Source organism: Kogia breviceps, chromosome 5, assembly GCF_026419965.1.
Source record: "Kogia breviceps isolate mKogBre1 chromosome 5, mKogBre1 haplotype 1, whole genome shotgun sequence".
In the NCBI taxonomy this organism is placed as follows: Eukaryota; Metazoa; Chordata; class Mammalia; order Artiodactyla; family Physeteridae; genus Kogia; species Kogia breviceps.
Window position 1 is genome coordinate 109,703,737 of NC_081314.1, and position 27,971 is coordinate 109,731,707.

The 27,971-nt window shown below is 37.2% G+C and overlaps 2 protein-coding genes across 5 annotated transcripts in view; one reads left to right on the plus strand and one right to left on the minus strand.

Moving 5' to 3' along the window:
- The window catches only part of ZNF654 (zinc finger protein 654), a 95,276-nt gene extending 75,065 nt beyond the window's left edge, over positions 1–20,211 (minus strand). Inside the window, exon 1 of one of the 3 annotated variants that reach the window (XM_059063781.2) lies at positions 19,424–20,211. In XM_059063781.2, the coding sequence (XP_058919764.1) occupies positions 19,424–19,612 (189 nt within the window). In that variant the 5' untranslated portion in view covers positions 19,613–20,211. The remainder of the gene's footprint in view (positions 1–19,423) is intronic. The other 2 variants (XM_067034879.1, XM_059063780.2) reach the window with 2 other exon arrangements.
- CGGBP1 (CGG triplet repeat binding protein 1) lies at positions 19,921–23,638 on the plus strand. 2 transcript variants are annotated; one of them, XM_059063789.2, is made up of 3 exons: positions 19,921–20,119; positions 20,712–20,916; positions 23,054–23,638. In XM_059063789.2, the coding sequence occupies exon 3, from the start codon at positions 23,073–23,075 to the stop codon at positions 23,574–23,576; it is 504 nt and encodes a 167-aa protein (XP_058919772.1). In that variant the 5' UTR covers positions 19,921–20,119; positions 20,712–20,916; positions 23,054–23,072; the 3' UTR covers positions 23,577–23,638. The 2 variants fall into 2 exon arrangements, with proteins under 2 accessions (XP_058919772.1, XP_066890981.1); XM_067034880.1 differs by having other exon boundaries at positions 19,933–20,119; positions 20,712–20,883.
- The last annotated feature ends 4,333 nt before the right edge of the window (positions 23,639–27,971 follow it).

Sequence of the window (27,971 nt, forward strand, 5' to 3'; positions counted from 1 at the left end):
AGCACAGGCTCTGGACACGCAGGATTAGCGGCCATGGCTCATGGGCCCAGCCGCTCTGCAGCATGTGGGATCCTCCCGGACCAGGGCATGAAACCATGTCCCCTGCATCAGCAGGCGGACTCTCAACCACTGTGCCACCAGGGAAGCCCTCCAAATATTTTTGATCCAGTTGGCTGAATCCACAGATGTGGAACCCACAGATACAGAGGGCTGACTGTATCTTCTTATACTGTTTAATGTCATGCCAGACACTAATAATTCACTATAACATTCACTATAGCACTACTTTTTAAATATTTTCCTTAAAATATGTAAAACTATACATTACCTTGTCTTTTTACTTTGAAAGTTTTCTCCTGCATTATAACTGTTATCATAAGCACTCAGGTAATGAGAGCTGATACCATGACATCATAATCTGAATGTGCTCTACCAGGTCACTGTGTGGTGACCAACACATCTTACATTTGTCATTTTCTTTGGTATTCTAATAAGTAACAGTTTTTACTGTTACTATGTAAAGAACTGCTGTATAATTACATTCTTTACATTCTTTACGTAAGAACACGATCCAAATTACTACAGACTGAAATGTGTCCCCCTAAAGTTCATGTATTGAAGTCTTAACCCCAGTGTGACAGTATCTGGAAATAGGACTCTTAGGAAGTAATTTAGGTTAAATGATGTCATAAGGAAGGGGTCCTAATCAGATAGTACTGGTGGCCTTATAACAAGAGGAAGCGAGGAGAGATCTTTCTGTCCCTCTACATGCATGCACTGAGGAAAGGCCATGGTGAGGCCACAGAGAGAAGGCAGCAGTCTGCAAGCCAGGAAGAGTGTCTTTGCCAGAACTCGACCATGCTGGCACCCTGATCTCAGACTTCTAGCCTCAAGAACTGAGAAAATAAATTTCTATTGTTTAAGCTGCCAAGTCTGTGATATTTTGTTATGGCAGCCAGAGCTGCCTAATACACAAATGTATAAAAATAATACAAACGTAGCAGTTTAGGAACCCTTAAAATATCATATAAAGTAATTGACTAAAATACGATTATCTGTTTCTTAACTGAATTCTCCTTTTTTCTAATGTAACAATGAAGACTACCAAACACTAGTTTGTCACTGAGCAAACAATCCTCTTGATTTCTAAATCCAGGTAATAGTAGACTAGATCATTAACACAGTTATCACACATGACTTTACTTCTGTTAGCTGGCCATTCACATCCCTGTCATTTTCCTACCTGAAACCTCCCATTGGCATCAACTTTCATTATAGCAAACACTTCACAGGTGTCAGTGGAGCTGTTCACTAATGTTAATTTCATTACTTGTTTACAGTGAATCCACCCACTTTTAAAATCTGATTTACAAACCATGGCCATTATCATATGTGATTAGCCACATCACAACTACCTTCCATTCTAAGAGCTTCAAAAAATACCTATAATACATGCCAATCTATGCACTGAATAAATTTGTTAATCTTCTAAATACCTAAAATAAACATTGTAAGAAACATTAAGTTGGCCTTTTCCCCACCCCCTTTCAGTATGATTAGGTTATTCATTTGTAATATACCTACTATATATATATATATATATATATATATATATATATATATGATTTCCTAGCTCTGCCCATTGAGAGGGCCATGGAGCAATGACACCTCAGTAGCAACATACACACTTAGGGCCCAAATCTTGGTTTCTAAACACTATTCTCAAATATGAGGAACTTGGGGCTCCTCAGGCACAAGGAACTTGGGCTGCTTAAGCCCTCCTCCAGCAGGGATGGAGAGGGAAAATAACATGATAGGATTAAGTAATGAAATGCTGAAACAGTGATGGAATATAAGAACATGGGAGCCAACCTGAAGGTGCTCCAAGCACTTAAAGCTAGAACAATTTGAGCAACAAAATAAATGATGATAGTATTTGACTTTAATACATGAAACCAGATAAATATCCATGAGTCCCTACAAATAATCAAATTAATCAATATGTGTAAGAGACAGCTCTTCCTCACAGAAGAAGACTAATTAATAAACATAGAACAAAAGAGAGAAATAGAGAACTACCATTAGGCAAATACTGTACACAGCAATGAATATTGCAGACAAGATCCATGGAACAATGCTAATATTAGTGGGTGAAAAGTTTGAGGAGATGCAGGATTTGCAGTTTCAAAGCATCTCCCACAAGACTGTTATCAACTACAAACAGATAGCAACTTTAGAGTGGAGAAACCCCACAGACACAAACTTAACCAAGCCATCAAGGTAATATCACCAATAAGTAATAAATCATATTATTATCATAAATCTCTTGATATGAAGCCCCAAGAAACACAAAAGCATTTTTGTGGTACTTTTGCCAAAAATGCATAAACTCATTCCAATCTTGACAAATCATCAAACAAACCCAAACTGTAGGATATTCTACCAAAAAAATTGATCAGTACTCTTCAAACATGTTAAGGTCATGAAAGAAAAAACTGAAGAACTGTTACAGACTGGAACAGACTAAGGAGAAATAACAACTAAATACAATGTGAGATCAGAAATAACACTCTGGAACAGAAAAAGAGCATTGGTGGAAAACCAGTGAAAAGTATCACTCCCAGAAGACTCTCATCTCCCTTCTTGAGTATGTTGCATCCATATGGTATGAGGCAGGCCAGAGTCCTCCCTTGTGGCTGCCTGAGTATCAACTTAAAGACCCAACTTTTCTCTTAAGTAGGTCCAAAGGTAAGTAGTAGGCTCATTTCAAAGGCTTCAGATCAATTTTGGTACCTGTCAATTTTTCCTTTGATTCCAAACTCACTAGAAAGAATAATATACTGAATGTTCCCTGTATAAACATTAAAATTGGCACACAGACAAGGGAACCCCAAAATATATGGAAATGTATATGAATATCAAATGAACATGTTGGGTGAACAAATATCTTCGTTTGCCTGCAGCTGGTGATATCCACAGATGTGTGTGCACATGATGTCTTAACTAGCATGGGCTAAGCAAAAATCTGCATCTGACTTCAATTTAGCATGGCCACTAAGGCAAAGGAAATAAAAGCAAAAATAAACAAATGGGACCTAAACTTAAAAGCTTCTGCACAGCAAAGGAAACCATCGACAAAAGGAAAAAACCTACGGAATGGGAGAAAATATATGCAAATGATGCGACCAACAAGGGGTTAATATCCAAAATATACAAACAGTTCATACAGCTCAATTAGAAAAAAAAAAAAAAATCCAATCAAAAAATGAGGAGAAGACCTGAAAAGACATTTTCTCAAAGAAGACATACAGATGGCTAACAGGCACATGAAAAGATGCTCAATATTGCTAACTATAAGAGAAATGCAAATCAAAACCACAATTAGGTATCACCTCACACCTGTCAGAATGGCTATCATCAAAAAGACTACAGATAACAAATGTTGGAGAGGATATGGAGAAAGGGGAACCCTTCTATACTGTTGGTGGGAATGTAAATCGGTGTAGCCACTGTGGAAAACAGTACGGAGGTTCCTTAAAAAACTAAAAATAGAAATACCATATGATCTAGCAATTCCACTTCTGGGTATATATATGGAAAAAAGCCCACAAAAACATTAATTCGAAGATACATGCGCCCTGATGGTCACAGCAGCACTATTTACAATAACCAAGACACGGAAGCAACCCAAGTGCCCATCAACAGATAAATGAATTAAGATGTAGCATATATATATACAATTCAATATTAGCCACAAAAAAATTTAAAAATACTGCCATTTGCAGCAACATGGATGGACCTAGAGAATATTATGCTTGGTGAAATATGTGAAAGACAAATACTATATGATATATGTGCAATCTAAAAAATAATACAAATGAATGTATATGCAAAACAGAAACAGACTCACAGATATAGAAAACAAACTCGTAGTTACCAAAGGGGAACGGGAAGGGGGGAGGGACAAATTAGGGGTGTGTGATTAACAGATACAAGCTGCTATATATAAAAGAGATAAGCAACAGAATATACCATAAAGCACAATGAATTATACCCATTATCTTGTAATGACCTATATTGGAATATAATCTGCAAAAATAATGAATCATTACACTGCACATCTGAAATTAACACAATATTGTAAATCAACTATACTTCAATTTAAAAAAAAAATTAGCATGGCCTGGCCACAGATTGTATTACAGGTGTGGCTGAGGCAATAATTATATTATTGAATTTTTTAAATGTCCATTAGCCATATAGGTTTTTTAGATATTAGTAGGTGGAAATCCTTTTTGTTCCTTCTGTCTGGTTTCTCAACAAAGGCTACAGCCAGAGGATTAAACTGAAAAGCTGGTTAAGTTCTATATGGGTCTTATTAGCACACTAGTGTGTGAATGTCTAGACTTTAAATTGTTAATACTAGTCTTAGATCAGCTGACTTAATTCTGCCCCTCTTAATTTTGTTCTCAGAGAACAGCTCTTATATTCATGTGACTTGTCCAAAGGCTTCTAGAGTCACTGTCATAATATAATCTCCAGTAACTTCTGAGATTGATATGTACACGAATTGAATCAAAGCTATAGATGTCAAGATTTTATCTGAGTTCAGTGAGGATGTCCAGTGGATTTTATTAAGTGCAGAGATAAAGAAGGGTCAAGGTTCTTTATTGTTTAGGGCATAAATCATTTTCCTAGGATGAGGAAGAAGAAAAGCTCAATGGAATTATTACAAAGTCAAAGCCAAAAGGGAAACGCGGGCCTCTCACTGTTGTGGCCTCTCCCGTTGTGGAGCACAGGCTCCAGACGCGCAAGCTCAGCGGCCATGGCTCACGGGCCCAGCCGCTCCGCGGCATGTGGGATCTTCCCGGACCGGGGCACGAACCCGCATCCCCTGCATCGGCAGGCGGATTCTCAACCACTGCGCCACCAGGGAAGCCCCAAAAGGTAAACTTTTAAAAGGCCTATGCCTCAAAAACTAATTTTAGGTACCAGGTTTGCTTAGTCTCGAGAAGAACTAAATTTGTTTTAAAAAGATGATAAACTTTCAATGAAAATAACAGTGGAAGAGTTAAAATAAATAAATAAAAGGTGGTCATGTTAAGATGGAAGAAGAGAGGGACTTCCTTAAAAGTAAGTTCAATCTCAGAAGCTAGACTAGTCAGATATGAAAAAAGACAAAGGAAATATATATACCAGAACTATGTGTTCCTAAAGATGGAATGAGGGAAAAAAGTATTTTAGTTGCTACTCATCAGAAAGGAAGGGTGACTGATTCCAAAGGTATCTAACAGAGGGATAGCAGGTAACTGTAGGATGGAAATCTCGGTGAACTGAACTGGAAATTCAAGTATGGTAAGATGGTATTTTAAAGAAATAGATAGAAAGTACATAATAAAAGTGAAAAAAAACACACCATGAAGACTGCAACTGCTATACAGTAACATAAAATAGGTACAGGTTTGAAAGGTTAAAAAAAGCTGAGAGATTACCTTTAAATACCTGAAGAATTTCAGGTGCATTTCAAATTACTAGTTATTACAGAGGGTAATGTATGGTATGGCATGGTGTCACAAAGAAAAGTGCCCCAGGAACTCAAAGTTAGGCCTCAGGGAGTGGACAAGGAAAAGCAAAACTGAAGAAAAACAAAATAAGAGGTCAGACCTAGGTTTTATGTTGAGCTGGTAAGACTTCCTTAAACCTGGGAGAAGAGAATGGGGAAAATCTGTTTGATAATAAATGCTTTTTGATAAACTGAGAATTCCTTGACTTTCATCTCTGACATTATGGCAGATCTTACAAGACATAATTGAAGAATAAAAAAACCTAAGCCCAAAAGCAAAGAGAAAAGGAAAGGAAGACAAGAGGGCCCAACTTAAGCATAGGCTAAACATAAACAAAAACAGAAACCAACTATGTTTATCTGAAATGGCATATCCTATTATTATTATTATTAAGGAATGTGACAAAAAGGAATGTTTACACTGCCAATGAGGTAGAACAAATTATGCAAGGCCTATAACAGTTAAAAGCAGAATAAAGAAAGGGTCTAGAGAAGCAAGTGGCTGAAGAGATACTGTCTTTACTGGGCTCCTATGAGTGTAGACATCAGAAACATTAAAAGTAGCTTCATTTCAGGTACCCATTTATGGTTATTATCCAAATAATACAAGTATGGGACACAAGAGGAGTGCTTTGATGATTTTAGCTCAATAGGCCTAAGAATTTCAGGGGAAGTGGCAAAAGCCAAGGTAGCACAGGGCTAAAAATGTCTTGGCATAGGTTGGGGATGGAGAAGTCCAGAGACAAGGGCAGAACACTAGAGCTATGGAAATTGCAAAGCTAGAGCCTTGTGGGGCCTTGTAGAGATTATACTTTGAGCTTTACATACTATAAGTAAGTGATACACTCTTTACAAGAGGCAGTATAGAAATTGTGCCACGAAACAGAATCTATACTCACTGTAGCACAGGAGTACCAGGACAACACAGAAAAAATGGAAGTAAAAGCTTTTAATATAAAGGAAATCTAAAGGAAGAGACATCAAGTATGACCTGGTGCCTGTGGCTATAATCCATGGAAATTTATAAACTCTGCAAGACAGAAATTCAGACACAGCTTTCAAGGAAGTAGAAATGTTCAGATAAAGTGCTTCCACCCCTCAGAAAAATATCATAAGCACACAGTGGCACAACCACTTGATGAATTTTCCCAGTAAAACTTTACAAGTTATAGACACTGGCAGTTGCCATAACTGACTGGCACCCTGGTAAAGTTGAAACCAAAACTGACTTGGTACCCTGTTTTTTGTGCACCCATCTTTTCTCTAATATCCATCTTTAGTGATATCACTAAATCCTACTGGCGAAAAGTGATGTGAGTCAACTGTACTAAGTTCAAGGAATTACTAGTGTTTCTAAATTTAATTGCTGTTGGCTGGTTAAAGTATTAAGTGTTTGCCCAATGACCAGGAAGGCAAGAATTTTGTATCTTAACCTCTTTGGGACTCTAGTTTTTAATTTCTCTTTGTGAACTTGATAATGGGAAACAATTTATTTGATCCAAATGAAGTGTTTCTGGCAGACAAAACAAAGGCCAAGTGGCAGGAGAATAGTTATTCAAGTCGAAAGAGGGGGCAAAAACACTAGGGTAGCTGAAGGTAAGTAGTGGACACAAAGAGTAATAGGGGACAAGTCAAAGAGCTAGACAGGGGCTGGATCACGAAGCCCTGCAGTCCATGGTAAGAATTCTGGCTTTGACCCTGAGATAGAAAAGCATGGAAGGTTCAGAAGAGACCTCACTCTTATGTCTTTAAAAGGATCACTTTGGCTGTGTGGAGAATAAACTGAGAGAAACTAAAAGCAGGGAGATAAAATTGTCCAGGGGAAAGACAACTGTAGCTTGGATCAAGTTCATAACAGCAGTTACAGTGGTCAGATATACTTTTTCTCCCTTACTAGATGATTCAGTTCCTTGAGGGAAGGGGTTGTGAACTTTTCCTCCCTAAATACCCTGTAATCATTAGGATGAAGCTTTCCACATAGTACACAGCCAATGTTTTCTTTCAGGAATATCTTCTACAACACTTTTATGTATCTAGATCTATGCCTAAGATAATTAAGGATAATTCAATTGATTGATATTAAGAAAAAGTAAGTTATGTATATATTGTCAGACAGGCACATATGCAGCATTTTATGACCACCTATTAAGTTATGAGCACTTAATAGTTGTTGAAGTTAAATTCAAAATATAAAAGAGAGGATAAAGAATCTCAAGAGTTAAAAGGCGACTTCCCTGGTGATGCAGTGGTTAAGAATCCACTGGTCAATGTAAGGGACACGGGTTCAAGCCCTGGTCCGGGAAGATCCCACATGCCACGGAGTAACTAAGCCAGTGCGCCACAACTACTGAGCCTCCGCTCTAGAGACCACGAGCCACAACTACTGAGCCCATGCGCCACAACTACTGAAGCCCACACGCCTAGAGCCCATGCTCCGCTACAAGAGAAGCCACCGCAGTGAGAAGCCCGTGCACCAAAATGAAGAATAGCCCTCACTCGCCACAACTAGAGAAAGCCCACGCACAGCAACGAAGACCCAATGCAGTCAAAAATAAATTAATTAATTAACTAATTTTAAAAAAGAGTTAAAGGGCAATATATGTGGAATCTAAAATATGGCACAAATGAAACTATCTACAAAACAGAAACAGACTCACAGACATAGAGATCAGACTTGTAGCTGCCAAGAGGAAGGGGGAAGGGAGAGGGATGGACTGGGAATTTGGGGTTGGTAGATGCCAACTATTACATTTAGAATGGACAAACAACAAGGTCCTACTGTACAGCACAGAGAACTATATCCAATCTCCTGGGATAAACCATAATGGAAAACAATATTTTTAAAAGAATATTAAATAAAGAATCTATATATGGTGAAACTAAGTCACTTTGCTGTAAGCAGAGATTGGCACAACACTGTAAACCAACTATACTTCAATTTAAAACAGGCTAACTAGTAACTCAAAATAATAAAATTTTAACAATAATAATAAAAAAAGAGTTAAAGGAAAAAATGGCTTCAGTTAATAGAGTTTTTAAGAAACTATCAACTGAATAACAGAATAATTTATTTTTTTCAAAAAAATCAAATTAAGAAAGGACTGCATAAGAGTTAGGTCCCATAAAGAGAAGCAGAAATAGCATAGCTGCTCTTTACAAACACAGGATGAAATGTAGCAAATCAAAATAATAAAAAAGGATGAATGAGTTTTAAGATTCTCATAACTCAGTTCTATCTAATTTTTTTCCACAACTTTCTCCCCTCTTGATTATGTTATGTACACTCACTATAGTGAATCTGGATACTTAAAAAAATCATCCATCATTTGCTGCCCATTGTGCCCACATATAACCACGATTAACATCTTGGTAATTTCTCTTTTCTAGCTGTGTGACTTGGGGTTAGCTGTTTAACCTCTCTGCGTCTCATCTAAAATGAAGATAAAAATAGTATCTATCTCACAGGGTTGTTGAAAAGAAGTAGGACATGAGCTGACATACTTTTTTTGAAAGGGCCAGAAAGCAGCTTATGGGCCATACATTCTCCATCTCAACTACTTAACCCTGCTATATTATGAAAGCAGCCATAGAAAAATACAGAAGTGAAAGGGCAAACCCCAATAAAGTTTTATTTGCAAAAGAAGGCAGTGCTGCTTGTGTCACAATGGCTTACAGCAAAGGTTCATAACCTGTTGGTGTGTTTGGATGATTGTGGTCTGTGTTTGTTTAGCAAGTTTTGAAATTCTTAAGAGAATGCGATAAAAACAAACAAAAAACCTTAGACCCACTCACCAAGGAAATGTAAATACAACTTTTTTTGCAAATAATTTCAGCGTTCACAGACTTCCTGAAGTACACGAATGGCCTCTACAGATTATCATCAAGAAATCCTGTTTCTAGTGAAATAGCTCATTTGATTTTTCTTTACAGCACTTTCCCCCTCTAGTATTTTACAGTGGAATGGACCAGCCTATATTTAAACTATAATCCTGCTACAAACAAATTTTTCCACCTAATTTTTTTGTCATTGTACTTTATTTTCCTAGATCATTATATAGTCATTGAGGACATAATTTTTTAAGGTTGAATAATATTTTAGTTTATGAGGGTTGAAAAATGTTCAACTGTTTTAGATGTTCTGGTTGCTTTTCCATTTTCAACTCATTCCTTTCATTAATTACAATTAATGCTATGATGAATCTCTTTAATCCAAATTTATATTTCCTCAGAAATTAATGCTATAAGTCAAAAAGTACAAATTATTTTTAAAGTTTCTAATATATTTTGATGAATTATGGTTCAGAAAGGTTGTGGTGATTTCTGTTCCCACCATTTGAAAATGAGATATCCATTTCACCACACCCTCATGAGCATGGAATATTAAACTTTACTAACAAGTTCTATAATCTGAAAGATCTTTGGCAAAAGCTTTCAAAACATGGTAAAGGATAGATAATAAAGTCTAAAAATGCACATCCACTGTGCTCTGGGTTAGAAAGATTTCAAGATATTCAAGGTTGAATCTTAAATAATATGGAGAAACAAAGTTTAAAATTTTAATCATTAAGAAAAACATCTAAAATATATTCCATACCCTCCAGCCTTCAAAACACAAGGTAATAACATAAAGTAACAGGTCTGTAATCATCATAACCCTTGCATTTAAAAAATAACCATTATAGTGAATCACTGCTTCAGAGTGAAGCATATCCCACTCAGGTAAGTTGGGGGAAAAAATAAAAAGGTTGAGAATCACTTCTTACAGGGAACCTCTGATAGCTTAAGTTCGATTTTTTTTTCTCTCTTTTACATTCATGAACATCTTTAGTTTCTGCTGCCTTGAGTCTTTTTAAATCACTACTTTTACTCCATCAATAATTGCTTAAGTATGCTGTAGTACATATCAATGCATATGCACAGATGCTATAACAGATACCAAATGCATACTCCTAGATACAATATATGTGTATATTGGAATGGTTAAGTACACCTCTTGATAGATGGGCCAGGATTCCAGCCCAACTTAATCAAACCATTTAACCTCTCTTGGTCTTAAGTTTCCTGATCTGTAAAAGGAGAATAATGGCACATACCCTGTGGGGTAGTAGATTAAATGAGACAGAACAGGTAAAAGACTTATCACAGTACCTGACACATGGAAAACACTCAAAATATAAGTTATATACATATATATAGCACTCCAATAAAATAAATAAATCGTCCAGATACTAAAAATATAACACACACATATCAAATCACTGGCAACAGTGCTTAGCGAATATTTAGAACATTTCAACTTTAGGGTAACCAAAACAGATATGGGTTAATTTTGGTAAACTTTAGTTATAGAACTATACATTAATAAATTGTGTACATGTTTTATTGGGGTATCATATGTGTATGCATATTTTCAAGGTACATAGAACAATGTTGTACACTTATCTATTAATATCTACTGATACAACTACTTTTCTAACTTCTCCTTCTCCTTTCACTTCTGTTTTACCACAGTTGTAGCCAGAAAATGAGGATATCCCCTTCTTTCTCAAAGTTAATTAACTGATCAATTACAGTATATCACTCAACTCTGAATAACTACTCCAGTCTGACTCCTGCTCCCATCGTTACATCAAAACAGCTCTGCTTAAAGTCACCAAAGACCTGCACGTTAATTCAATGGTTGGATCTCATTAGCTTTTGATGCCAGTTACTATTCACTCCATTCTGAAATATTCTCTTTTCTTGTCTTCTGTGACACCATAGTTCCCTGGTTTTCTCCAAGCTCTTTAATCCTTCTCAGACTTCATTTGAAGACTCAACCTCTTCTACCAGGCCTTTAACTATGGAGTTTCTGAAGCTTCACTTCTAAGTCCTCTTCTTTACTCACTCTATATTATCTCTTTATGTGAGCTCATTCACACACACAGCTTCAAATACCATCCACACAACTATGATTGACCAGATCTCACTTCTGAGCTCTGGATTATGTAAATCTAGCCATCTTTAAGATCTCTTCTTTGGTGACGATACGCACCTTAAATTCAACAAGTTCAAACTAAATCAAAGAATCTCAGCCAAGTTCAACTTGCCCAAGAATGCCTTTTATTAGCCTGCATTTTATAGTATTATACCTTATCTTCATAGAACTTATCAAAGTTATACCTACATACAAAAACAGAGACAATGCCTGTTTATCACTATATGCCCAGTGCCTTATACAGTCATTTGTCAGGATCTGGGAGACTGGCTCCAGGACCACCCCCAACCCCTACCCCCGCCCACAGATATCCAAATCTACAGGTGCTCAAGTCTCTCATATAAAATGATGTAGTATTTGAACCTACACATATCCTCCCGTATACTTTAAATCATCTCTAGACTACTTAAATACCTAATACTATGTAAATAGTTGCCGGTGTGCAGCAAATTCAAGTTTTGTTTCTTTGGAACTTTCTGGAACTTTTTCTCCCAATATTTTTTCATGTCCAGTTGGTTGAACTCGGGGCTGCAGAACCTGCAAATATGGAGGGCCAACACTATAAACAACAAGCATTAACCCTAACATCAATGACTCTTTTTTCTACTGTTTAAATGGAAAGCCTTTCAGCTATTTTCACATTCATGGCTGCTTTGGAGAATTGAGGGTATTAAGAGGTTGGTACAAGAGTGTCAATGTAGTGAACTTTAGGATTTTATGTAGCACTTTATACAGATTGACCTCCTCTCATATTTAGTTGCCACCAAGTGTTCCACCACAGCTCTAACCAGGTGATGTTGACTGGGTCTCATCCTAGAGAGGAGACCCATACTGAATAGTTTACTGCTGAAATGATGAACTGACCTGTCAGAGAAATAAGGAGCTAAAAAATAAATGTGATATATATTACATGAAAACTGAAGATTACCTTGTATTGGATTCATTCGAAATTACAAACCTTAAAAATGCTCTCCAAAACAGACTAGGTACTGCTGTATTTACAGCGTAACTAGAATTAATATTTAGTTAAATAAATTACATTAGATCTTAAATGATCTAACAGCCTTTCCATTACATTTTTTTAATATAAATTTATTTATTTTTTTATTTTTGGCTATGTTGGGTCTTCATTGCTGTGCACAGGCTTTCTCTAGTTGCGGCAAGTGGCGGCTACTCTTCATTGCGGTGCACGGGTTTCTCCTTGTGGTGGCTTCTCTTGTTGTGGAGCATGGGCTCTAGGGGTGCGGCCTTCAGTAGTTGTGGCACACAGGCTCAGCAGTTGTAGCACACAGGCTCTAGAGCGCAGGCTCAGTAGTTGTAGCACATGGGCTCTAGAGCGCAGGCTCAGTAGTTGTGGTGTACGGGCTTAGTTGCTCCGCAGCTTGTGGGATCGTCCAAGACCAGGGCTTGAACCCATGTCCCCTGCGTTGGCAGGAAGATTCTTAACCACTGCGCCATGAGGGAAGTCCCTCCATTATATATTAATATACATTTTAAATGGCATATTAATTGACCATATTTTATTGATCATGTTTTATTTTTTCAAATACCTCACCAGACACACATTTTACCATAGCTTTCTTAAATTTAATTTAAAGTTTTCTTTTTTGCTTTTGTTTGTAAATGCTAAGGTATAGTTTACCACATTTTGGCAAGAAGATCAAAAAGATTCTGTGCCAACAATAACAGTACAATTGGTACCTTCTGTTTGGCAGAACTGCAAAATAATGGTATCACTAAAAATTTTAAAGCAATGAACTTCATTTAAAAATATTTTCTTTGACCATCTTATCTATAAAAATTGAGATAAATTTCTTTAAGCCAATGTCATGAGTGGTTATTAAAAAGCAGTAATGAACATATATTTTAATGCAAGGCTGTGTATAAAGAAGTTACATAAGTTTAGGATCTCACTGATTAACCTAAAATGACCTTCCTAAGTTCACTTAACCAACTCATTAAAAAAAAAAAAAAGCATTTCACTTATTTTTGAGAAACAAGGAGTTAAAATTTCATCATGCTCAAAATATTCTTGCATTTATTCACAGAAAATAAGCAATCTGTGAAACAGGGAGAGAAAAAAATAAAATGTATTTTTTATATTTTATTTTTGCTGATTATAAAGATAGTACGTTTAATCAAGAAAACATAAAAAATAAATAAATGTAAAGAAAAAATTTAGCTATAAACATATCACTAATAAATTATCCACTGTTAATGATTTGGTATATTTGTTTTCAGTCTTTTTTATTTACAAAAGTGAAATCACCTGTCATCTGTGTCTTTTCAGTCATTATTATACCACTAACAGTTTCCCATATGAATAAATATTCTTTAAATTCATGACTGTTAGGAGAACATAGGGTTCCATTATATGTAACAATTCCCCTAACTTTGGTCTAAAGGTTGTTTTCAATAATTTGGTATTACAAATAATGTCATTATGAACAATTAGCACTATTCAATTCTGAAAGTCAACATAAAAAAAGCATAAATAACAACAAAGCATTAGCTCTCCAAACACAGCCAACAAAATCTAGGGTTCATTTTGTTTTGTTTTTCCTTATTATAATAATTATAATAAATAAATAACATGGAGATAAATATCATACTTGCTAAAAGAGCTGCAAGTAATTGCCTCTGGGGAAGAAGCAGGGAAGAAAAGGGACAGAGAATGAATGCTATTTAAAAAATATTATATTATATAATAAAATTATAACCAGTGTCAAAATAGAAAATCAAAAACAAAATAAAAACACAAACAAACAACAATTGCCTCTACAATATCTTCTTGGTTTCTTCCTTCCTTATTAATAGAATCATAGACATATGTATATCAGGGAAAAAAATACAAAAAAAACCCAAATCCTAACATTCTTTTCAAATGGGAATAGCTAACAAGATGGAAATGGAAGTTACTGAGTAGAACTTAGGGCAAGATGTTTTTGGCTTACCCCAGAGACACCCTGTTCCTGCTACATGGAACTCAGAAGTGATGGCTGGAACTTCAGCAATTATTTTGGATCATGAGGCAAACTTGAGATAGGAAGATAAGGATGACTGATAAGCAAGAGTGAATGATGGTAAAATGATGATAAAGCTACCATGTCATCCTTACACTATCCATTCAAGACTTTTCATGTGAGAAATAAATGTGTACTATTGTTTGAGCTGTTTAAGTCAGGTCTCTACTAGCAGCAACATGCAATTCCTCATATTTAAGTTTTATATGACATTAAACCAAGTACATGTAAAACACATATAAAAAGTAACAGCAAATCAAAAAATAATTCCAATTAATTCCAAGACTAGTAAAAATGTATTATTATACCCTAAGAAACTGCTCAAGAAACTTTAAATATTAGGTAAATTGTATACCAAGACTAAGAGATAAAGCATGTATTTTCCTAAAACAAATTTTAATTTCTCTAAAGTAAGAGGCATTAGCATGTATTTTATAAAACTATGAAGTGAACCCTTTTTCTGTCAGATTATCTCTTTATCTATTAAAGTGCCAGGTACCCAGTAGCTGTTTAAAATTATCTGAGGATCATTAAAGACTTTTTTTAAGACATAAAGTATCCACTAAGGGTTCCAAAGTAAGATTATAGCAGGGATTCTCAACTCTGGCACTACTGATATTTTAGACCAGAATATTCTTTGTTGTTAGGGCTGCCCTGTGCATTGCAGGGTGTTCAACAACATCTCTGGCCTCTACGCACTAGATGCCAGCAGCAACCCCTCAATTAAGACAATCAAAAATATCTCCTGACACTGCCCAATGTCCCCTACAGGATATAAAATCTGAAAAAAAAAATGTAGTTGTTTTTGCAAATCATTTAGTGCTTCATCAGGAACATTTGGCTTTTCTAGTTAAATAACAGAATTTTAGAATTGTAACATTTCTAAATTCTCTCTAAAGTTGATTGTGGTATACAAACTCAAAGTGACCTACAGATTAGGTTATCTCTAATGTCCCTCTTAAACCTTCAGAGGATTTCACATGAAAGAAATATTAATAGCTTCTATCTATTTAAGCCTATCTATGTGCTAGGTATAGTACTGAGCACTTCATGTTCATTCTCTCATTTTATACTCCTGACATCCTCGTGGAATGGCTACTTAACCCCACTGTAATAAGAAATAATTTTAAAGTCTATTTTAGTCAACAAATCAAAGTGCTTCCAGAAATAATTATTTATCATTCATTATATTCATTCTGGCACTGAACTAAGAAGGTACGTTTACTTGCTTAATTTATAATTTATGATAAAAATATTTCAATATATCTAGCAACAAAATTAAGTTGAATTACCACAAACTTCAGGAAATGAGGAAATATTCACAGCCCCTAACAAGTCAGAGAAATAATAAACTGTTTCTTGGAATATTTTTTATACTGTGGCATAATGAAAGAGTACTTTTTAAATTTTTCATCCATGATTCCCTGAGTTCTTCCAGTAACCCTTTTTTTCTCCTTTGTACAACTTGACAAAGAAAAAAAAAATCACTTTATAATTATTTGAGGATTCATCTGTTATTTCAATCTGTTCCTCAGGAGAAATTGAAGGCTGGGTCCAAAATCCCAGCTTCTTCACCTGACAAATTAACTTGTTCAGGCCTCAATTTCAACTATGTAACTTGTATAACAGACGTATCTGAAGGCCTTAAGAGTTAGTAGGTCCTCAATAAAAATTACATTCCTCTTCCTTTCATCCTGAAATTAAATATCAGCTAAGTGCCAATTCTATTTAAGCAATTGTTGAGAGTCCACTAATAAGAGCCAAGGGAGGAGATGATGGGGCAGTTAGTCTAACATTATTCAATGTAACTGGAAATGAACACATTCAATCTCCCAAATCCATCATCTCAAAAATGCTGTAGCCTAAGCCCTTAGTTTGAGATTTTTAATCACTATACTTGTATTGTTTCTCAAATAGAAAAGTATATCATCAAATACACTGAGTACATGCATAATTTTTCACTTATATTATCTAGTCTTCCGTTTTACTTTTCCCTGTGGTAAAAGACACAGAACCATTTTTGAAAAGAAGTGTTCCTTCCTCTCCCTTCACCCACACAGCTAACTGCCAAGAAATTTTGATTCATATTTCTCTCTAAAAGGAGGAAGATAAATTGGAGCCTTTCTTCTCAACTTCACAAGGCTGTGTGTATAATTCATATATTTAGTTAACTGTCACCAACCCAAGTGCGTATTATCCATTTTATGGATTACTCACAATTAAGTCATTTACTAATGAAGGTAAGTTACCCTTACAGAACATTAGGAAACCAAACGTTTAAAAAGAAACAATCTTTAGGAATTAGATTATATAATCTACTGCTTCCCTTACGGGCAAATAAAACAGAATTACTATACTAGAATTTTGTTAATCAGTCAGTAAAATTCAACTTAATACAGGTAATCTTTTATTCCATCTAAAAGTTTTAATACAAAAAAGAACTTCACAAAGCTCACCTACAAGGTGGAACCAGGACAAGAACCCTAAGAAGAGATCATTTGGTAATCTGAGTATTATAAAATATGTTATGAGGGTTCAGGTAAAAGTTGGTAACGTGAAAGTATATCAGTATAACACTCATAATTTAGCAATATAAAATAAAAGTTCATTAAGTTCTTCCTGTTTAGTTTTGCTTCTTTGGATATTTTAGGAGGTAGTAGAGTTTTATAAAACAGTCAACTTCATTTGTTCTTAAAATAATTTACTGTCACTATTCAGACACCGCATTTCACAAACTAAATTTATTCATTTGTTCTTAAAGTTGATTTCAAAAAACAGAATAAGAGTAATTAAGAATTCTCCAGGGCTTCCCTGGTGGCGCAGTGGTTGAGAATCCGCCTGCCTTTGCAGGAGACACGGGTTCGTGCCCTGGTCCGGGAAGATCCCACATGCCGCGGAGCAACTAAGCCCGTGAGCCATGGCCGCCAGGCCTGCGCGTCCGGAGCCTGTGCTCCGCAACGGGAGAGGCCACAACAGTGAGAGGCCCGCATACCGCAAAAAAAAAAAAGAAAAAAAAAAAAATCTCCAAAAATGTTCTGGCCCTCAAATTAAATTTCGCATTCTACAGAAAGTAAGGGTTATCTGTTCAGGTAAATTTACAAAGCTAAATGTAACCAAAGCCAAGTTGCTCATTAATGATATAAAAAGCAAAATACAGAAAAAGATAAAAAGACTTTCTGCCTATGACTATATTAAAAAGAGTAACTGTAACCTAATTTTTCAGAAGTTTAAAACTCCTGTAGATACAAAGTCTACTGATAACATGGTTTCTAGATATAAAACATAGAAGACAAGCTCTGTAAAGACACTGAACCTCTAAATCAAGAATGCCAATACCAACAAAAAAATTTTTAAGAAAGTCACTAAATAGAGAGCAATACCAAAGAAAATTGACATACCCTTTACACTAAGACAATTTCCACTGTCAAACCAACTTATCTATTGGGGGAAAGGGGGATGAAATCAAAAAACAGTTTAAAGTATTAAAAACGTACCTGAATGTCAACCCCACCCTTTTTTCGTTCAATGCTTGGAAATACGTAAAATCAAATTTCAGCAAACATTATGCCCACTTCTGCTTAACTTTATTTCCTACTTGTTACCGGAATGAAATTAATGGCTTACTTTAATTAATATGTAAAGGATCCAAACCCTTAAGGATCCAAACCCTTTACATATTCATTCCTTTAATTACTATCCCTATTTGACAGAAGAGGAAAGAAACTAAGGCACAAAGAGGTGAAGTAATTTGTTCAAGATAACACAGCTAGAAGTAGTAGAGCTGTGACTTGAACGCTACATAGCCAAGAAAATAAACAAATAAAGGAATGGGGTGGAAAAGGAGCAGTTAAATTTTTTATCCAAAAGAGTTTGCAAAGTAAGAGTGTTGTGAAAGAGAACAAAATGTTTAAACTATAAATATATGTAGATGTGAATGTAGATAACACAAATTTTACCCCTACACAAGTACTTTGGTGCTTTAATATTTGATTATGGTCAAACATTCTAAACTACATCAAATTTTAGTGGCAGTCGACCAAGTAAACAATTTACTGTCACTATTCAGACACTTTTTTTTTAACAAGCTAAATAAAATACACTATAATTTAAAGGAAGGGGGTTGGTGGTGATGTAACTGGAGCAACAGTTTCAGGAAAGCTACTTTCTCTATTAGCAGTTAATTAGAAAAGAGCTTGCGTGTATCGGGGAAAGGGGTAAGAAAAGGAAAGATGACAATGCCACTGCCTTAACCCCACCTCCCAAAAAAGTAACTAAGTCACTGTGGGTCAGCGCCTAAACCAACTGGAGAACCGGCCCAGCGGGGTCTCGCGAAGAGATGACAGGAGACCCTAGCAGAGGGGGAGGGGTGGAGATGACAGAAGAGGGGGCGGTAGAGAGATGGCAAGCCTCCCATCTCCGGAAAAGCGGAGAATACGGGGGCAAGGGGCGGAGAAGGGAAGGCAGGAAATGTTGCCAGAGATTCCAAATGAGGTGACAAGAAACCGGGTAGGAAACACAAGAAAGGCGGGACCCTCGGGCAGAAAGGGGTCTGTTTGGGGCAGGGGAGGCTTGTCAGTACAGAGCTTTCCTGCCAGCTGGCCCTCCTTCTCTCCAGCCCCTCCACCCCCGACAAACTCTCACTTTCTCAGCAACCCTAAACCTGCGCAGGTCATCCCCGTCCCGCTCCCCGCCCCCCACCCCAAGCCGGATAGGTGGAGGGGGGAGCTTCAACCTCACGCTCCTTGTTGGGCTGGTGGCGCGAGCGCTGGACACAGCCCAAATTCGGGGACGGGAAGACCAGGAAAAGCAGGGAGGCCCAGGACCTGGCTGACAAGTCCTGGCGGCCGATGGGCGCCTCACCTGACAGAAGCGTCGGCAGTAATCCCGACTGCTGATCCCGACGCCGCCGCCACGGCAGCTGCCGCCGCCAGCGCCGACTCTGCCTTCGCCCGTAGCTCTAAGCCCGGGAGGGCCTGGCGGGGACTCCACAATGGCCACGAGCTCTTCTCCGAGGCGTTCGGCCTCTTGGTCGCTCTCTTCCTCCGCCATGAGGCTCTCTCCGCCCAGCGCGTACCAGCCCCTGCGCCTCCGCCGCTGTAGCTGCCTCGGCTAACCTCCTCCTCCTCCTCTAGTTCCCTCCCCCTTCCCTCCTCCCCAGCCGGACAGGGGCCTCTCGGCTGGCTCTACTTCCGGCTCCGCCCACCCACGCCCCCAGTTTTCATTGGAGAACTCTAGCTGCCAATCATGCACATGTCCGCCCTTCCACTACTATTGGACAAATCAACCGTCTGTTTGATAGATCCGCGGTCCGTTGGTCAATGTTGCTCGGCGGTTGCTGGGGACCGCCTACGAGCTCTCCCATAGGCGGCGCAGGAGTACTGGGCTCGGCGGGGGACACGGCGGCCGCTGCGGGCCTCGATCGGGCAACGGTGATAGCGGTGGCGGCGGTGGCGACTGGTCCTCCTCCTTCACCCGACTGCACCTCCTTTTCTTCCTCTTCCTTTTCTTTCCGGCCGCGTTTCGTCCACTTCCCCTCAAGGCGGCCCCTATCCTACGGTACCAAGGAGCTAGGGAGGCCGAGGGTGGGCCCGGCCGTTGGTGCGGGCTTTGGGCCCGGGGCCTTCCGGCCCGAAGAGGGAGCCGGGGGCGGGGCTGGGGCGCTGTTGTCGGCGGGAGGAAGAGGGAGGGGACGGGAAGCCTGACAGCAGCCGCCTCCGCCAGGCGCCTGCTGCCCCCTCCCTTGAGACTGCCGCCAACTCGGCTGTCGAGTTCCCGGGCCCACGGCCGGCAGCTGGGACTCGGCCCTGCCCAACTAGCGGGCAGGGGCGGTGGGGCGCCGGCGTGCTGGGCTCCGCGAGGGAGGAGGGAGTCTAGACGCCGGGCGCGTCGCGAGCCCCGCCTTTCCCTCCTCCCGAACCCTGGGGCTTGGACGCCCGGGGAGGTGCAGATCGGGCGCACCACTGTGGAGGGACTGGGATGAGGAGAGTTGGGGTAAACGTTGGGATCCGAATTTGTGGTGTGGACCTAAAGTGATTTTAAGCACACCTGTGTGGTGGCTGTTGTGGACATTCTTGTGCGTTTTTTCATCCACCCTTTTTCCTTCCCCCTCCCCCATTTTTTCTTTCCATTTGTTTTTCGTGTTTTACAGTAAAGGCATGACTTTCCAGCACCTCAGGGAAAATAGGGTGCAAGCCCAGAAACTATTTCCACACCACCACTTGTTGAAAAACTGATTCGAAGGCATCTCCGGGTTTGAACAAACTGAAAGTGCCAGGATTTCATGCGTCTTTGGTTTTGCGCTGGAGACCCTTCGCTACTAGGTATCAAGACGAAAAAAACTGGAAACTAATCTGGTAAACATTTAAACTTGAAAACTTCTATTGAGTATCTAGTAAATGATTTGCTTCTTTTGTTGGCCAATTCCTGCTCTTAACTTTGTAACTTCCTCGTTTAACATATCTTTACTTCTATGGAAAACACTTTCCGTTCTTCGTTTCTGTAAACTCGAGCATCCTCTACTGGGTGGATATTTACCTCTGCTGTAACACAAATATACTTTAAAACATAAAAGATTTTGGAATGTATAGGACTTTCATATTAGCACAAGTGATTGCGCGTTTTATGCTTCAAAGAATAACGAACATGTTAATTGTTTTAGAGTATGAAATCCAAAGACAGAAGGCTTTTCAAATAGAATGATTTAAGCATTACTGGGCACAAATATGTAATTTTTTTTTTTTTTTTTTTTTTTTTTTTGCGGTACACAGGCCTCTCACTGTTGTGGCCTTTCCCGTTGCGGAGCACAGGCTCCGGACGCGCAGGCTCAGTGGCCATGGCTCACGGGCCCAGCCGCTCCGCGGCATGTGGGATCTTCCCGGACCGGGGCACGAACCCGTGTCCCCTGCATCGGCAGGCGGATTCTCAACCACTGCGCCACCAGGGAAGCCCATATGTAATGTTTTTCATAAATAGCTTAGAACCATTAATTATAATTGGGACTGACTTGCTATATGATTATAAAACACATACCATTAACTTAAAATACAAATATGTGTAATGGTAATTCACTATTTAGTAAGCAGGAATTGTCTTACCTGCCATTGAAAACCTATAACCTAAATAATATTTGACACGAGAGCCTTGCGTTAAACACATTTTTAATGGGAAAAAAAAGAATTAAACCTATTAAAACCTAAACTTGATCATACTTCCCGAAATTTCTGTGGAATGTTGAGTTCTTCTTTGAGGTTATGTCCACAGGTGTCTAATACATAAATTCTTTTGAGAGAGATTTCATGATAACCAGCTATGAATTCTGTAACATAGATTAACGGAATACTCCATTGTTTCTGATTACACTTATAAAGTACAGTTCTTCAGAGCACACCGGGGAATTTTTCTCTAATGTATTTAAACAGAACAGAATTCCATCTTGAATTCTATCAAATTCACTTCAATTTCTTATATCTAGGTTAATGTAAGAGCTTAATCCAATGGCATTGCCTCAGGGAACAAATGGTTATCACTTACAATTTCTGTTATCTCAAGTTTTCAGTGCCCATAACCTTACGATTTTGGCAATGATCACAAAAAGTTGTTTTGGGGTTAAATTGAGAAATTATTAAGCTGCTTCTGAGTTAAATATTTGGAAAAATAGTGAAGTTAATCACTTATTCCATATCAACAAATTGTGATTGAGCATCTGTCATGTACAAGATACTGTTTTCTTAGTTTTGGTCTAACTTAATAGTTAAATAAGTGAAATAAATATTAGCAAATGTAAATATTATTCTTTAATGAAAAAAAGTGTTAGATAAGGCACTTTGCATAGCTTGTCTATCACCTTTTGGAAAGGTATCTTAGTAGAGGTGTATATGCATTAAAAAAAATGACTTACTTTGAGCTCTGTATTTTGACTAAAATTTAACATCATTGTTGCTACTTTTAATTGCATTTGGCCTTTGTTCTTTCTTGGTTTTTACTTTCTTTCTTCTCAGAACAATTTTGGAAATTATATTCAACTTCATATAGAATTAGGCCAGTTTAGTGGCCCACCTGTTTTAACAAACTTTGTACACAGTTCCTTGCAGTTGTTTTCCTAAAATCTGTTGCCCCAGAACTGTGAAGGGAAAGAAGTTCTTTTAAACTTGAACACATATCTAAATTGGACGAGATTAATACCATAAATGTTGACCTGTAGTTAGGTTTTTCTAAAGGATAGTGACATCTGGGATAGTATCTTTTTTCATACTTTGAATTTATTTGAATTTCTCAAAATCAAGGAATGGACCTAGTTGTTACTAGTAACTTGCTTTGGTTTTGCCTTCCCTTAACATATCTCAGGTAAGTTAAGACTTAATAGACACACAGTCTATTAATTGGAATTAAGTTTTCTGAAGACTTTAATCTTAAAATGTTTATACCTGCCTTTTTATTATTCCTTCCCTCATGAAGTATTGTTATAACACTCTGTTTCTCTTGTCTTGAAAGAACCCTATTCAAAGTCAGAATGGAAAGATTTGTAGTGACAGCACCACCTGCTCGAAACCGTTCTAAGACTGCTTTGTACGTGACTCCCCTGGATCGAGTCACTGAGTTTGGAGGTGAGCTGCACGAAGATGGAGGAAAACTCTTCTGCACTTCTTGCAATGTGGTTCTGAATCACGTTCGCAAGTCTGCCATTAGTGACCACCTCAAGTCAAAGACTCATACCAAGAGGAAGGCAGAATTTGAAGAGCAGAATGTGAGAAAGAAGCAGAGGCCTCTAACTGCATCGCTTCAGTGCAACAGTACTGCGCAAACAGAGAAAGTCAGTGTTATCCAGGACTTTGTGAAAATGTGCCTGGAAGCCAACATCCCACTTGAGAAGGCTGATCACCCAGCAGTCCGTGCTTTCCTGTCTCGCCATGTGAAGAATGGAGGCTCCATACCCAAGTCAGACCAACTGAGGAGAGCATATCTGCCTGATGGATATGAGAATGAGAATCAGCTCCTTAACTCACAAGATTGTTGACAAGGAGGTTACCACCATTGTGATCAAGATAAATAATGTGGAGTATTAAAGTTATGTGTTGATTGTGTGGTTCATTTTTATATTTATTTCATTTTAAATCATGTGATGCAGAATAGTTTTGCAATGTATATATAGTTGCAGGCAAAAAAAAAGAAGAAAACATAAAAAAAAAGAAACCTCACTGCAAAACATATTGTTAATTTTAGTCACCAATGGTGTAAAGCAAAACTTAGGGTTTAGAGTGTGCTAGGATACCTGAAACCTGATGGTTATCTTTAAAATTGATGGTTTTTCTCCTGAAATGTTTGTGCATGGAAGAACTGCCCTGCTTTTTAACCCCATCGCCATGTATGATTATTCCTTGTGAGATTACCTAATTACTTGGATTGAAGACTAGCCTAGGAAATTGAAGCTGCTGCCAGGCAATACCACTCATAGTAACTTAAAGGAATTATTTCTGATTAGAGGATCCTCAAAAAGGAAGGGATAGTGGGAAACTATTCTTATATCTTCAGATTCCTAGCAGAAAATGATTGTTTATTTCAGACTATGCTTTACTCGTATATGATGTAGTTAACTATCTTTCAGTTCCTCACTGTCTTTTCTCCGTTTATTTTTTTAAGGCTTATTGTACTATTTAGTAGCAGCTTCAAGTGACCAAAAGACTAAAATCTTTTAATTAAGTCAGTGCCAAAAGCCACCGGGAATTTTGCAGTGACACGATTTTAGTCTCGTACTATAAACACAAATTTTCGAACCATAGCTTTCATTTCAAGCATCATCTTGAATATGCAAACTTTTTTTTTATGTCATGGTGTTAAAAGACTTCAAGATTGGCATTTTAATTTAAACAGGTAGACGTTTTACGATTGAGTTTCCTGTTTTTACAGAGAAATTAGTAATTACTTTTTGGCTGACAGATCAGATGATAAGGAAATTACTTTTTATGCATTAATTTTTCCACAAGATTTTATAAGAGTTTATTTAGATAGACTAGAAACAAGTTTACTTACTTTCACTTTTATGTGCTTTGCCTCTGGTGGTATAAGGTTTTTAAACATAGATGGTAAACCATTGTCCAAAAATACTGGCAAGATTTTTGTAATGGAGATCTGGCAGTATCCTGCATAACTGATTGGGTGAGGAAATAATCAATTCTGTTAAAGGTCAACCATGTTCAGGAAATGATCTCTATCTGAATTCCACTATCCTGTAAGGTTATTAAAGTGGCTTAGCCCAGGTATGTCCTCTTTGTTGGATACCCAAATTATATTTTTTAAAAATTAAACATCTGAAAACTTGGAGTAGAGCTTTAAAAAGTCTTCAAGTCTTTGAAAACATTCAAGTTAAAAATCTTTATAAAGTATATTTCTATTACAAAGCACTGACGAAAGATGCCCTATGTGACTTGGAGTTATCTTTGAGGTCATTTTACCACAAGTCTTCATTAAAAAACAGCCAAAGTGAATAAGAAAAAGATTAGATATTATGTTTTTCAGAATCAGCTTTCCATGTCTAAGTTTTTTGGTGGACTTAAGTTCCTAGTATGAGGTGTCAAAGTGCCCATCTTATTTTAGATTTTATGTGGGCTTTTTTGTTGTTGTTTTCGTTTTTAAATAAGTCGGCCACCCAAAAATAAAAAAATCACTTGTCAAAATTTGAGCTACCAGTTTTTCTCATGTTCAGTTAAAGTAGCACAATTAATGCCCAGAATAGTGCTCTCATTTGTTAAGCACATGCAAGAGGAAACCAGCGGCAAAACATAACCAAAATGTACTTTGCTTTTACTTCCTCTAGTAAAGAATTTGCAGGCAACCATGTTTAATTTGAATTATCTAAGATGGTACAAGATCTAAGAAACTCAGAAAGTAATTGATTTTTATAGCAGTATTTTCAGAATACAAAGATAAGGTTAGATATACCATCATTCTAATTTTTTCAAAACTTTCATGTGATTCAGACTGCTCCCTATTTGGACATTAATTTGCACTAACAGCAAACACATAGTGGCAGAACGGCTTTGAGTAGTCCTAAACAGTAAACTGGATGACGTTGTACTAGAAAAATACTGATAATTCACATTTGAGTTTCTAGCAGTTATTACTAATTTGATGATCATTTAGGTCCCATATAGCTTAATGTATTTCTCCAGGCTGCTAACTTTTCGTATATCCAGTATATCTAGGGGCATAATCCGTCCTTCTGTGTTAGGATTATATCATGTCCTTAGAAGCGTTTTCCATCCTGTTTTGGAGGTTTAATGTGTTTCTTTACTGATTATGAAACTTTTCGTTCCCTGAAACTGGTTAACTTTACTTCATAGTTAAAAAGATAAGGCAGAATGATTGTCTTAGCCTGCTCAAACTGGTACAAATCTGTGAAACCATGGTTAGCATACGTTGGGTAACAAATGGAGAATGTCTAAGAGGCATATGCTGCTGTGGAGGTGTGGACGTGTGTACAGAGCTCTCAATCTTAACTATATAGTGTTAGTGTGATGCTATACTATTGGGAAAAATAGCACATTTTTTCTATTTTATAAGTTGTATGCATAAACATAAGATTTGTAATGTTTCATTTATAAACTGCCTTCAACACATGCTTACCTGTTAATAGTGTTTTCTCAAAGTATGATAGTATGTCTTCCAGAATTTCACTATATGCTTACAGTAAATAGTTCCTAGCTTGCTGAAATGTTAAATTCCTTGTTGGTTTCTTTTGATTCTCTGGGGCATATAGCAAGCCTGAAAGACATTATAATCATTTCTTACAGGGTGGAAATTTAGAAAGATTGTGTATTGGAGCCTAAATAGTTATTTTATTCATTATCATCTTTGAGTAAGACACTTTTTCTTTTTCTTTTTTTTTTTTTTTTTAAACAAATGTTACTTCCAGTTAACGCATTTGGCCCTACTGAATTTCAGGGACCAAAATACCAATACTTAAAAAGTTCTGCATCTTACAGTTGTAACCAATTAAGTATCGGCTTGGGATTGTTCTGAAGTTTTCATTGCTTAAAAACTATTGTAAGTAACAGTTGGCAAGATCTCTAAGCAGAAAGTTCCATGTTAAAATCTTTTGCCTGAAAGAATTTGTATGTAAATGTTAATGGAAAACACATTTAAACAAAATAAAACGTAAGGTGGCCCCAAACAAAAGCCACAATTTGTCATTTGGTGCTTAGTCTTTGTAAGGGCTCTCTGTGGTTTGACTTGCCCCAGCTGCCTTTAAATGAGTACAGATCACCTTAAAACATGTTTATTAAATAGAAGATTCATTCTATAATTTAATTGAAAATCTTAGCCTAAAATAAGTTGCTTTGGCTTCTAGTCAGCACTGATTAAAATGTGAATAGTGAAGTGACTATCCTAAACCTGGTTTATCTCAATCCATTCTACCATAGACTTTTGAGGTAAATACAGTTCTTATGTAGTGGTATTCTACTTGTATCCAGAATACTGTATTCATAATTTTACTATGTTCATTTTTGTATTCCCTTGCTTATTTTTTTTGCTCACGCATGTATCCTTAGTATAAATGTGTCGCTTTTAAAGTTTTGTCTCTGTGACTTTTAGAAATAAATTTCAAAAATTGTTTCAGAAGTTTTTGAAAGCATGTTTTGTTTTGTGGGTCAATAGCATATATTTCATAATTCCAACAGATTAATAAAACTTTACTAATTTAGATTTATTTTTCTACTAGTTATATCTCTGTAAGATTACTAGTCCTTATGTTCAATGTAAAAGCATATATATTCTGTCAAACCAAATTTACAGCATAGCTACAGATAGCCCCTTTCCCCTAAAATTATATAGGTAATATTTAAATAAGCTTAATCAGTGCTTTTAATTGGAAACATACTCTAACTTTCTACCTTTAGAAAGACTAATTATAGAAGACAAGGACCTAATTTGCATCTCGTAAGTTTTATTGGGTTTTTGAAAGATTTGCTATACTCTTATCAGCACTGGGGAGAAAATGCATAGAAGTGGAAAATTGTCTTTTATTGTACATAGTTTTGAGGACAGCTATTCCTCCTTCTATTTACTTCTATTTGGAAAAAATTAATGAGTTTATAAAGTAACTGACTTGTTTTTTTCTGAAATCAAAACGGTAGAAAGGACCTTAAGAAATTAGTCAATATTTCTGTTTCCAGCTTAATATCTCCAAACCAACAGAGGCTTGTCTTCATTTTTCCTAAAGAATCTCATCATAACCTTTATTAAATGTAAACCAATTGAATGTGTGTGCCTTTGGGTCTCATAATAGTTCCTTTTTTTCTTCTGTGTGTAAAATGAGTTGTATTATGCACCTGCAATATGGTATCTCATGATGCAAAGATGTTCCTGGGATCAGACTAGCTAACCTAGCCCAGTAAAGACTAAAACTAGGAAG